We start from the raw sequence: 12,332 nt of genomic DNA on the forward strand, positions 1-12,332 counted from the left end.
TTCTGCTGTAAACGTGTTCATTTCTGCTTTAAGTATTTTTATTTCTGCTTTAAGTATTTTTATTTCTGTTGTAAACGTGTTTATTTCTGCTGTAAACGTGTTTATTTCTGCTGTAAACGTGTTTATTTCTGCTGTAAACGTGTTTATTTCTGCTGTAAACGTGTTTATTTCTGCTGTAAACGTGTTTATTTCTGCTGTAAACGTGTTTATTTCTGCTGTAAACGTGTTAATTTCTGCTTTAAGTATTTTTATTTCTGCTTTAAGTATTTTTATTTCTGTTGTAAACGTGTTTATTTCTGCTGTAAACGTGTTTATTTCTGCTGTAAACGTGTTAATTTCTGCTGTAAACGTGTTAATTTCTGCTGTAAACGTGTTAATTTCTGCTGTAAACGTGTTAATTTCTGCTTTAAGTATTTTTATTTCTGTTGTAAACGTGTTTATTTCTGTTGTAAACGTGTTTATTTCTGTTGTAAACGTGTTTATTTCTGTTGTAAACGTGCTTATTTCTGTTTTAAACGTGCTTATTTCTGTTTTAAACGTGCTTATTTCTGTTGTAAACGTGTTTATTTCTGTTGTAAACGTGTTTATTTCTGTTGTAAACATGCTTATTTCTGTTGTAAACGTGTTTATTTCTGTTGTAAAACGTGTTTATTTCTGTTGTAAAGGTGTTTATTTCTGTTGTAAAGGTGTTTATTTCTGTTGTAAAGGTGTTTATTTCTGTTGTAAAGGTGTTTATTTCTGTTGTAAACATGCTTATTTCTGTTGTAAACATGCTTATTTCTGTTGTAAACATGCTTATTTCTGTTGTAAACGTGTTTATTTCTGTTGTAAACATGTTTATTCCTGCTTTAAGTATGTTTATTTCTGCTGTAAACATGCTTATTCCTGCTGAAACGTGTTTAATCCTGCTGAAACGTGTTTATTCCTGCTGTAAACGTGTTTATTCCTGCTGTAAACGTGTTTATTCCTGCTGTAAACATGCTTATTCCTGCTGTAAACATGCTTATTCCTGCTGAAACGTGTTTAATCCTGCTGAAACGTGTTTATTCCTGCTGAAACGTGTTTATTCCTGCTGAAACGTGTTTATTCCTGCTGTAAACGTGTTTATTTCTGTTGTAAACGTATTTATTTCTGCTGTAAACGTGTTTATTCCTGCTGTAAACGTGATTATTTCTGTTGTAAACATGCTTTTTTCCGCTGTGTATTCCTGCTGTAAACATGCTTATTCCTGCTGAAACGTGTTTAATCCTGCTGAAACGTGTTTATTCCTGCTGTAAACGTGTATATTCCTGCTGTAAACATGCTTATTCCTGCTGAAACGTGTTTAATCCTGCTGAAACGTGTTTATTCCTGCTGTAAACGTGTTTATTTCTGCTGTAAACGTGTTAATTTCTGCTTTAAGTATTTTTATTTCTGTTGTAAACGTGTTTATTTCTGCTGTAAACGTGTTTATTTCTGCTGTAAACGTGTTAATTTCTGCTGTAAACGTGTTAATTTCTGCTGTAAACGTGTTAATTTCTGCTGTAAACGTGTTAATTTCTGCTGTAAACGTGTTAATTTCTGCTTTAAGTATTTTTATTTCTGTTGTAAACGTGTTTATTTCTGTTGTAAACGTGTTTATTTCTGTTTTAAACGTGTTTATTTCTGTTGTAAACGTGTTTATTTCTGTTGTAAACATGTTTATTCCTGCTTTAAGTATGTTTATTTCTGCTGTAAACATGCTTATTCCTGCTGAAACGTGTTTAATCCTGCTGAAACGTGTTTATTCCTGCTGTAAACGTGTTAATTTCTGCTGTAAATGTGTTAATTTCTGCTTTAAGTATTTTTATTTCTGTTGTAAACGTGTTTATTTCTGTTGTAAACGTGTTTATTTCTGTTTTAAACGTGTTTATTTCTGTTTTAAACGTGTTTATTTCTGTTTTAAACGTGTTTATTTCTGTTGTAAACGTGTTTATTTCTGTTGTAAACGTGTTTATTTCTGTTGTAAACGTGTTTATTTCTGTTGTAAACATGTTTATTCCTGCTTTAAGTATGATTATTTCTGCTGTAAACATGCTTATTCCTGCTGAAACGTGTTTAATCCTGCTGAAACGTGTTTAATCCTGCTGTAAACGTGTTTATTCCTGCTGTAAACGTGTTCATTCCTGCTGTAAACGTGTTTATTCCTGCTGTAAACATGCTTATTCCTGCTGTAAACATGCTTATTCCTGCTGAAACGTGTTTAATCCTGCTGAAACGTGTTTATTCCTGCTGTAAACGTGTTTATTTCTGTTGTAAACGTATTTATTTCTGCTGTAAACGTGTTAATTTCTGCTGTAAACGTGTTAATTTCTGCTGTAAACGTGTTAATTTCTGCTTTAAGTATTTTTATTTCTGCTTTAAGTATTTTTATTTCTGTTGTAAACGTGTTTATTTCTGCTGTAAACGTGTTTATTTCTGCTGTAAACGTGTTAATTTCTGCTTTAAGTATTTTTATTTCTGCTTTAAGTATTTTTATTTGTTGTAAACGTGTTTATTTCTGTTGTAAACGTGTTTATTTCTGTTGTAAACGTGTTTATTTCTGTTGTAAACGTGCTTATTTCTGTTGTAAACGTGCTTATTTCTGTTGTAAACGTGCTTATTTCTGTTGTAAACGTGCTTATTTCTGTTTTAAACGTGCTTATTTCTGTTGTAAAGGTGTTTATTTCTGTTGTAAAGGTGTTTATTTCTGTTGTAAACATGCTTATTTCTGTTGTAAACGTGTTTATTTCTGTTGTAAACGTGTTTATTTTTGTTGTAAAGGTGTTTATTTCTGTTGTAAAGGTGTTTATTTCTGTTGTAAAGGTGTTTATTTCTGTTGTAAACATGCTTATTTCTGTTGTAAACATGCTTATTTCTGTTGTAAACATGCTTATTTCTGTTGTAAACGTGTTTATTTCTGTTGTAAACATGCTTTTTTCCGCTGTGTATTCCTGCTGTAAACGTGTTTATTCCTGCTTTAAGTATGTTTATTTCTGCTGTAAACATGCTTATTCCTGCTGAAACGTGTTTATTCCTGCTGTAAACGTGTTTATTCCTGCTGTAAACATGCTTATTCCTGCTGTAAACATGCTTATTCCTGCTGTAAACATGCTTATTCCTGCTGAAACGTGTTTAATCCTGCTGAAACGTGTTTATTCCTGCTGTAAACGTGTTTATTTCTGCTTTAAGTATTTTTATTTCTGTTGTAAACGTGTTTATTTCTGTTGTAAACGTGTTTATTTCTGTTGTAAACGTGTTTATTTCTGTTGTAAACGTGCTTATTTCTGTTTTAAACGTGCTTATTTCTGTTGTAAACATGCTTATTTCTGTTGTAAACGTGTTTATTTCTGTTGTAAACATGCTTTTTTCCGCTGTGTATTCCTGCTGTAAACGTGTTTATTCCCACTTTAAGTATGTTTATTTCTGCTGTAAACATGCTTATTCCTGCTGAAACGTGTTTATTCCTGCTGTAAACGTGTTTATTCCTGCTGTAAACATGCTTATTCCTGCTGTAAACATGCTTATTCCTGCTGTAAACATGCTTATTTCTGTTGTAAACGTGTTTATTTCTGTTGTAAACGTGTTTATTTTTGTTGTAAACATGCTTATTTCTGTTGTAAACGTGTTTATTTTTGTTGTAAACGTGTTTATTTTTGTTGTAAACGTGTTTATTTTTGTTGTAAACATGCTTATTTCTGTTGTAAACGTGTTTATTTCTGTTGTAAACGTGTTTATTTCTGTTGTAAACATGCTTTTTTCTGTTGTAAACGTGTTTATTCTGCTGTGAAGTTGGTCTTTTTAACATGGGAGTCTATGGGGATTTGCTCTGTTATGCAGCCCCTAGTGGATGAAGGGGGAACTGCAGTTTTATGCTCTTCTGCAGCGGCTTCACTTTTAACCGGACGTATATAACCGGAGGTTGCCGCTTGGTCGGGACTAGTGTTGCGTGGCCTACTGGCACCAGCATGAGATTGGGTTCAGGACTGACTGGAACACATAGAGGAGGCCTTGGCTGGGCAGGCTTAGAGCAACACTGCCTTTCAGCGCCACCTCAGTTGTGATGGCATGGTGAACGTGGATCAGAACCACACACTGACTCAGAAGCCTTGGATTTCATGCCAAGCTGGAACTGCCTTCAGCTGCCTGTTCTTACCGACGCCAATAGGTCCAAACTGCGGCGAGACCAGCGGACTGGTGCTGAACTGGTTGTAGGCTGGAACTGGAGCTCTGTTGAAGAGGCCGTAAGACCCCGCGGACTGAAATGGAGTCGGTGCGGCGCCCACCACAGTTGAGGAGCTGGACATCACGGAGGACTGAAAACCAGAGAAGTAGGGATTTAAAGTAAACAAGAGAGCCATGTGAGTATTGATCCGGTTCTTCATCAGAACCTAAAGGAAGGAACCTTCTACCTGGACAATGGCCGGGTCCTGGGGCAGAGAGCAGGTGGGTTTGGGTGGCTCGCACACCGTCAGGTCTTTGATGTCACTGCCTCTGAAGATTATGTACTCAAACACATCGTCCCGAGGGGGGATGGGCCGGTCCGTCGGCCGGTCCTCTGTCCCAAATGACCGGACTGTTGACGAAAACACCGGTCGGGTTAGAGGTAAACAGAACCTCAGGTATGGATCAGAGATATCACACGTACACTGCAACCAAAACCACGGTCCAGAACCCAGAGGCAAGCTGGCTTCTGCTGACGCCACCAACCCAATCTGGAGAGAACGGTGACTCACTGAGACTGAGGCGTACCCACCAGAACCAACAGCAGCACTCAGAATGGGTCAGAACCTACAACAAACATGGGGACTCCTGGTCATCGAGGACAGGAGTCCTTCAGGTGTTCCTACTCCAGCACACCTGATCCAGATCTGAAGGATTCAACAGCAAATCCAGATCGGCAGCTGGTTCATTCGACTCTGGTGTGTTGGAACTGGGAGGACTGGACACGTTCAGGGCTGAGGTTCCCCGCTCCTGGACAACAAGAACGAAGGGTTCTGCTGGGTTGAAAAAATGTGATTGCTTCCCAGCATTCCTGCACTGTCCCGGTTTACAACACCCCCCAACATGGTGGCCTGTCCGTTTGTGACTATTTCCATGTGAGCAGCTGTAAACTACAGAACGTAACATTTACTCGGTCCTAGCCCACAGTAACCTTCACAAAAAGTAATAAGCCTGGGATTCACTGTCAGCTAAATGGAGGGAGTCCAGCATCCTGCCCTTTAACAACCCCCTCCCACCACCTGAAAAGAAGAGCAATTTTGATTCTGACAAGTGCCGTTCAAGTCACCCATTAAAAGTTCCCGGATTTTCCTCAAATTGCAGGGTTAGATAGAAATGGCAACGTTTACGGGGCCTTAACCAATCAGTTTATCCGCCCTGCATAACACATCTAGCTCCGCGCTGCGCGTCCACGTGACCGGTTCTGTCTGAATCTTTACTTCAGCCGCTCACACACATAGTCATCATGTGCCGCTGCGCACGCAGTGACGTCACACACTCACGAGCTGGTGGGAAACTGTACGCTCGTCAGGAAGCGTGTCGTCACTTTGCGTCAACATCCCCGCTGATGCTAGTTAGCCGGAAATGTTCCCATGAAACCCAGAAACCTGGGGGGGGGAGACTTCCGGTACGTGACTGTCAGTTTGGTGGGTCGTCACCCGGGAGTTCACCCCCACCAGCTGAAGGATGCCAACACCGACTATAACCCGCTTTTGACCTTTCTGATTGCTGCCTATAAACATGGTGCAGTGTCGGGGTCATTGTCAGTGTCCCCCCTGACCCCCCCCCCCCCCGCCGCCGCCGCCCCCCCCCTCACCTTTGGCCAGCGCCACGGTGGAGTTCTCCGTGTCTATGGTGTACAGGATCCCTTCATAGCGGATTTCTGCCTTGGAAATCAGACTGATTTTACTGCCGAGATAAGGCGTCCCGCCGCTCATTGTGTCCCCCGGAGCTCGGCGGTCTGAACACAGAAGAATGCGGCAGGTTTTCCGAGCCTGACGACCACCAGGACCCGCGGCTCTGCCGGTTTGTTTCCCTCCGACGACGCTACCGCTCTGCAGCTACAACATGGCCGCTGCTCCTCCATCCAATGGCTCGACACGCGGGGCTTACGAGAGTTCATGATATCGCGCGATTTCGTCACGGGGAAGAACTGTAGATCTGTTAAGAATAGAAGCGAAACGTCTGACAGTTTTACAACAGAGTAGATAATAACAATAACTTGTTTAGAAAAACGTCTTCTAAATATAAAAACTATATTCCCTCACTTGTGTTTTTAAACATCACGATGCTATGCTTTATTTTCTTGTAGGTATTCTATTCATACTGCAATTTCTTTGTCTTTATTTATTTGTCTTTATTAAAATCATCTGATGCTCATTCTGAATAAATTTTGATCAAACTCGACTCTACCTACGGACACACCTGCACGCATACCCCCCCCCCCCGTAGTCAGATAAGTCTGGTCGTTTTATGTCTACGCTCCGAAACCAGCCCGATCCTGCGCGCATGCGTAAATTCTAAAAAGCGATTTGCACAACGGTCTATCATCAAAGATGGCGGGAGCCTCCGACCCGCTGGAGGACATGCTCTTCAACGAGGTGGACGAGAAGGCGGTCAGCGACCTGGTGGGCTCTTTGGAGTCCCAGCTGGGCGACAGGAGGCCCCCCACGGCGCCGCTTGCCGACGGGAAACGGGATGTAGCTGCGGTCGCTGCAGGACACTTCTCAGGAAAAGTGCGCGGTCCAGCGGGGTCCGCGGAGCAGCAAGGGCACCCTGCAGCGGGCTCGGACCAGCGACCCGCGGAGCAGCAAGGGCACCCTGCAGCGGGCTCGGACCAGCGACCCGCGGAGCAGCAAGGGCACCCTGCAGCGGGCTCGAACCAGCGACCCGCGGAGCACCCTGCAGCGGGCTCGAACCAGCGACCCGCGGAGCACCCTGCAGCGGGCTCGAACCAGCGACCCGGGACCAACCAGCCGCTCTCCGGGAAAGCGCTCCCCTCCTCTACCTCCGCCGGACCCGGCTTGCAGGCCGCGGGAGCTCCGGTTGCTTCACCCGGACCGGGACCCGTAACTTTGCCCACTCAGTCCGCTGTCCACCAGGCTGCTGTCCTGGTGGGGGAGCTCCCCACCAGGACAGCTCCCAGGGGAGCTGGGAGTGCGGCTCCCAGCTCCCCTGCGGTTCTCCCGATGGATGCCACCAGGACTTCGTCTCCCGGTTTACAGGGTGTAAATGGCGGGTCCGGAGCCGGAAACTTGCCCGGTGTCCCTCCACCCGCCGGGACTGCCTCCGTGGCTCCACAGCCCGGCCTCCCCGCCGTGGCTATGCAGCGGCACCCCAGCCCGGTGAACGGCGTGGACCCCAAGGGTGGCCCCTCCAGTTCTCCCTCTCAGGTCATCAACCACAGCAGCTCTCTGATGCACAGCAAGATGCTGATGCCCAGCCAGCCTGTCATCCTGACCAGCACCCCTCCCACAGCTGCATCCCAGTCCCCCATCGCCCAGACTGGGACCAACACGCCGCCTGCCGGGGCCAAACCAGCAGTCAACGGGGTGCCCCAGCCCTCCATGCCAGGAGTGAGACCACCGGGTGCCTCTGTGGTCGGGGCAACCTCCATCCAGCCGCAGAGACCCGGGCTGGTGGTCAGCTCAACCCGAGCAAGCACCCCTCAACCCGCACTGGCCGTTCGGCCCCAGCAGCAGACCACCATCCAGCTGCCCCCCGGCTTCACCATCCCCCCAGGTAAGGAATTACGTCACCTGACGGATTTTGTGTTTCCCTTTCTTGATGCCGATGCTCCTCTTCCTGCAGGTATGGTTCTGGTCCGGACAGAGACTGGTCAGCTGGTCATCATCCCTCAGACGGTTCTGGCCCAGGCCCAGGCCAAGAACCAGCCGGGTCAGACAGTGGTCACTCAGAGACCTGCGACCCCGACGGTGGCGACCACCATACGGGTCAGCACCGCGACCACAGTGAGTCCCATGCTCACCTGCTTCAGACTGTCAGATACTTGAAAGGGTCAGGAAGTGTTTCCTGTTTCAAACAGGAATTCTGCTCTCATGCTGTGTTCCAGTTTTCTGGCTCTGATCCCAGTCCGGGTGGTTGATCCGCCCCCCCAGCCTGACACGGGGCTGGTTTACCAGTATAGCTGTTGTTGGGACGATGATGAACTGGGAGTGGTGATGAAACACAATGATGGGGACATTTTAATCTTAAAACTGCACATCCTGCCCAACCAGCCCAGTATGTGCTGGTTTCACTGGGCGTGGCCCAACCAGCCCAGTATGTGCTGGTTTCACTGGGTGTGGCCCAACCAGCCCAGTATGTGCTGGTTTAACTGGGCGTGGCCCAACCAGCCCAGTATGTGCTGGTTTAACTGGGCGTGGCCCAACCAGCCCAGTATGTGCTGGTTTAACTGGGCGTGGCCCAACCAGCCCAGTATGTGCTGGTTTCACTGGGCGTGGCCCAACCAGCCCAGTATGTGCTGGTTTCACTGGGCGTGGCCCAACCAGCCCAGTATGTGCTGGTTTAACTGGGCGTGGCCCAACCAGCCCAGTATGTGCTGGTTTAACTGGGCGTGGCCCAACCAGCCCAGTATGTGCTGGTTTCACTGGGCGTGGCCCAACCAGCCCAGTATGTGCTGGTTTAACTGGGCGTGGCCCAACCAGCCCAGTATGTGCTGGTTTCACTGGGCGTGGCCCAACCAGCCCAGTATGTGCTGGTTTAACTGGGCGTGGCCCAACCAGCCCAGTATGTGCTGGTTTAACTGGGCGTGGCCCAACCAGCCCAGTATGTGCTGGTTTAACTGGGCGTGGCCCAACCAGCCCAGTATGTGCTGGTTTAACTGGGCGTGGCCCAACCAGCCCAGTATGTGCTGGTTTAACTGGGCGTGGCCCAACCAGCCCAGTATGTGCTGGTTTAACTGGGCGTGGCCCAACCAGCCCAGTATGTGCTGGTTTAACTGGGCGTGGCCCAACCAGCCCAGTATGTGCTGGTTTCACTGGGCGTGGCCCAACCAGCCCAGTATGTGCTGGTTTCACTGGGCGTGGCCCAACCAGCACATACTGGGCTGGTTTCACTGGGCGTTAACGATCCCAGGACATGAGGATAAGGTGAAAAGTTCTTCACACGGCTGTAAACACACAGCAACAGGAGCTGAACTCGTGTTGGCGCCTTGCACTGCTCTGTCGCCGCCGTTCAGCAAGTTGCATCTACCCCAACAGGAAGTTGTGTGTGTTTGTGTTTCAGAATAAAAGATGAACAGGGTCACATTCCTCCCATGTTAACACGAAAACTTTAATTCTATATGTCACTTCCTGCTGCACACACACTTCCTGCTGCACACACACTTCCTGCTGCACACACACTTCCTGCAACTCACACACTTCCTGCTACACACACACTTCCTGCTGCACACACACTTCCTGCTGCACACACACTTCCTGCAACTCACACACTTCTTGCTGCACACACACTTCCTGCTGCACACACACTTCCTGCTGCACACACACTTCCTGCATCTCACACACTTCCTGCTGCACACACACTTCCTGCTGCACACACACTTCCTGCTGCACACACACTTCCTGCTGCACACACACTTCCTGCAACTCACACACTTCCTGCTGCACACACACTTCCTGCTGCACACACACTTCCTGCTGCACACACACTTCCTGCAACTCACACACTTCCTGCTGCACACACACTTCCTGCTGCACACACACTTCCTGCTGCACACACACTTCCTGCAACTCACACACTTCCTGCTACACACACACTTCCTGCAACTCACACACTTCCTGCTACACACACACTTCCTGCTGCACACACACTTCCTGCTGCACACACACTTCCTGCTGCACACACACTTCCTGCAACTCACACACTTCCTGCTACACACACACTTCCTGCAACTCACACACTTCCTGCTACACACACACTTCCTGCTACACACACACTTCCTGCAACTCACACACTTCCTGCTGCACACACACTTCCTGCTACACACACACTTCCTGCAACTCACACACTTCCTGCTACACACACACACTTCCTGCTTTAACCATAAGATTTTCATGTCGTCTGCAGACATCCGCCCCCCCCCCAGACTGTCCGCCTTGCCTCCCCCACACAACCCAGGATGGTTCAGCCCCCCCCGCCCACCTCCGCCCAGGTGAGCCGCCATGTTTGAGCATCATCTGCTGTCATGGTAACGGAGTGAAGCCAGATGGTTTCACCATCGTCCTCCAGCTGTAATGACATCGTGTCTGTCTCTGTGTGGTGGTCTTTTCCCCGAAGACCCTCCCCGTGGCCCCCGGCGTTACGGCCGGGGCCCCTGGCGTTACGGCCGGGGCCCCCGGCGTTACGGCTGTGGCGGTGAAGATGACCGTGCCGCAGAAGACCCCCACAGTGATAACAACAGGGGGTATGTCTGCTGCCAAGTCTGGCGGCGTGGCGTCGCTGCCCCTCCCCGCTGCCTCGCCCACCCCGAGAGTCACTGTGGTTTCACAGGTCAGGTCCAGCAGGTTTCAGGTCCTAACCCCGCCCCCCACCAACTTGCAGCTCATCTGCTTCTTCTTCCCAACAGGAAATGCAAGAGAACGTGAAGAAGTGCAAGAACTTCCTCGCTACGCTCATCAAGCTGGCGTCCCATAACTCCCCCTCCCCAGAGACCTCCAAGAATGTGAAGGCCCTGGTCCAGGACCTGCTGGTAGGACGTCCACCTTGGTGCTTGGCTGGCTGCAGACATGTCCATGTCTTCATGTGTGTGTTTTGTGTTTGCTCAGGATGCAAAGATTGAGCCTGAGGAGTTCACGTCCCGGCTGCAGGCTGAGCTGAAGTCCTCCCCGCAGCCCTACCTCATCCCCTTTCTCAAGGTACCAGCCGGCCCATCGGAGCTGTTGATTCGTACCGAGCATCACAGCGTGGACTCAGACCCTGCATCCACGCAGTAACACATCATGATTGGAATATGTAGATATTGTGCCGCCGCTCATGTTCACCACTGCAGCATCAACTCGCCCCCCACCCCGGCCACATCCGCTTCCAAACTTTCAGCTAGCTGTGTTTCCGGCTAACATCAATGTAAACACCATTGGTAAACACTACTAGTGGTTCGCATGCGAGGCTAATGGTTCACATGGGAGGCTAATGGTTCGCATGGCAGGCTAATGGTTCACATGGGAGGCTAATGGTTCGCATGGCAGGCTAATGGTTCACATGGGAGGCTAATGGTTCGCATGGCAGGCTAATGGTTCACATGGGAGGCTAATGGTTCGCATGGCAGGCTAATGGTTCACATGGGAGGCTAATGGTTCGCATGCAAGGCTAGTGGTTCGCATGGCAGGTTAATGGTTCGCATGGCAGGCTAATGGTTCACATGCGGGGCTAATGGTTCGCATGGCAGGCTAATGGTTCACATGGGACGCTAATGGTTCGCATGCAAGGCTAGTGGTTCGCATGGCAGGTTAATGGTTCGCATGGCAGGCTAATGGTTCACATGCGGGGCTAATGGTTCGCATGGCAGGCTAATGGTTCGCATGGGACGCTAATGGTTCGCATGGCAGGCTAATGGTTCGCATGGGAGGCTAATGGTTCGCATGGGAGGCTAATGGTTCGCGTGGGAGGCTAATGGTTCGCGTGGGAGGCTAATGGTTCGCGTGGGAGGCTAATGGTTCGCGTGGGAGGCTAATGGTTCGCATGGCAGGCTAATGGTTCGCATGGCAGGCTAATGGTTCGCATGGCAGGCTAATGGTTCGCATGCGAGGCTAATGGTTCGCATGGGAGGCTAATGGTTCGCATGGGAGGCTAATGGTTCGCATGGGAGGCTAATGGTTCGCATGGGAGGCTAATGGTTCGCATGGGAGGCTAATGGTTCGCATGGCAGGCTAATGGTTCGCATGCGGGGCTAATGGTTCGCATGGCAGGCTAATGGTTCACATGGGAGGCTAATGGTTCGCATGGCAGGCTAATGGTTCACATGGGAGGCTAATGGTTCGCATGGCAGGCTAATGGTTCACATGGGAGGCTAATGGTTCGCATGCAAGGCTAGTGGTTCGCATGGCAGGTTAATGGTTCGCATGGCAGGCTAATGGTTCACATGCGGGGCTAATGGTTCGCATGGCAGGCTAATGGTTCACATGGGACGCTAATGGTTCGCATGCAAGGCTAGTGGTTCGCATGGCAGGTTAATGGTTCGCATGGCAGGCTAATGGTTCACATGCGGGGCTAATGGTTCGCATGGCAGGCTAATGGTTCACATGCGGGGCTAATGGTTCGCATGGCAGGCTAATGGTTCGCATGGGACGCTAATGGTTCGCATGGCAGGCTAA

General features: G+C 48.6%; 2 protein-coding genes across 3 annotated transcripts in view; one reads left to right on the forward strand and one right to left on the reverse strand.

Moving 5' to 3' along the window:
* Positions 1-6,088, reverse strand: part of lsm14aa (LSM14A mRNA processing body assembly factor a) — a 29,281-nt gene extending 23,193 nt beyond the window's left edge. For both annotated transcript variants that reach the window (XM_079254085.1, XM_079254084.1), the window contains exons 1-3: positions 5,816-6,088; positions 4,410-4,573; positions 4,154-4,313 (exon numbers count right to left, since the gene is read on the reverse strand). In XM_079254085.1, coding sequence (XP_079110211.1) covers positions 4,154-4,313; positions 4,410-4,573; positions 5,816-5,936 — 445 coding nt within the window. In that variant the 5' untranslated portion in view covers positions 5,937-6,088. The remainder of the gene's footprint in view (positions 1-4,153; positions 4,314-4,409; positions 4,574-5,815) is intronic.
* A 466-nt stretch (positions 6,089-6,554) lies between these two features.
* The window catches only part of LOC306767941 (transcription initiation factor TFIID subunit 4-like), a gene marked incomplete at its 5' end in the record, with an annotated part of 28,693 nt that continues 22,915 nt past the window's right edge, over positions 6,555-12,332 (forward strand). Inside the window, 7 exon segments of the mRNA XM_079256113.1 lie at positions 6,555-7,740; positions 7,810-7,970; positions 10,090-10,092; positions 10,094-10,174; positions 10,300-10,512; positions 10,589-10,711; positions 10,788-10,877. Of these exon segments, the coding sequence (XP_079112239.1) occupies positions 6,555-7,740; positions 7,810-7,970; positions 10,090-10,092; positions 10,094-10,174; positions 10,300-10,512; positions 10,589-10,711; positions 10,788-10,877 (1,857 nt within the window).

This window comes from Telmatherina bonti (genome assembly GCF_933228915.1).
Source record: "Telmatherina bonti genome assembly, chromosome: 2".
Taxonomy (NCBI): domain Eukaryota; kingdom Metazoa; phylum Chordata; class Actinopteri; order Atheriniformes; family Telmatherinidae; genus Telmatherina; species Telmatherina bonti.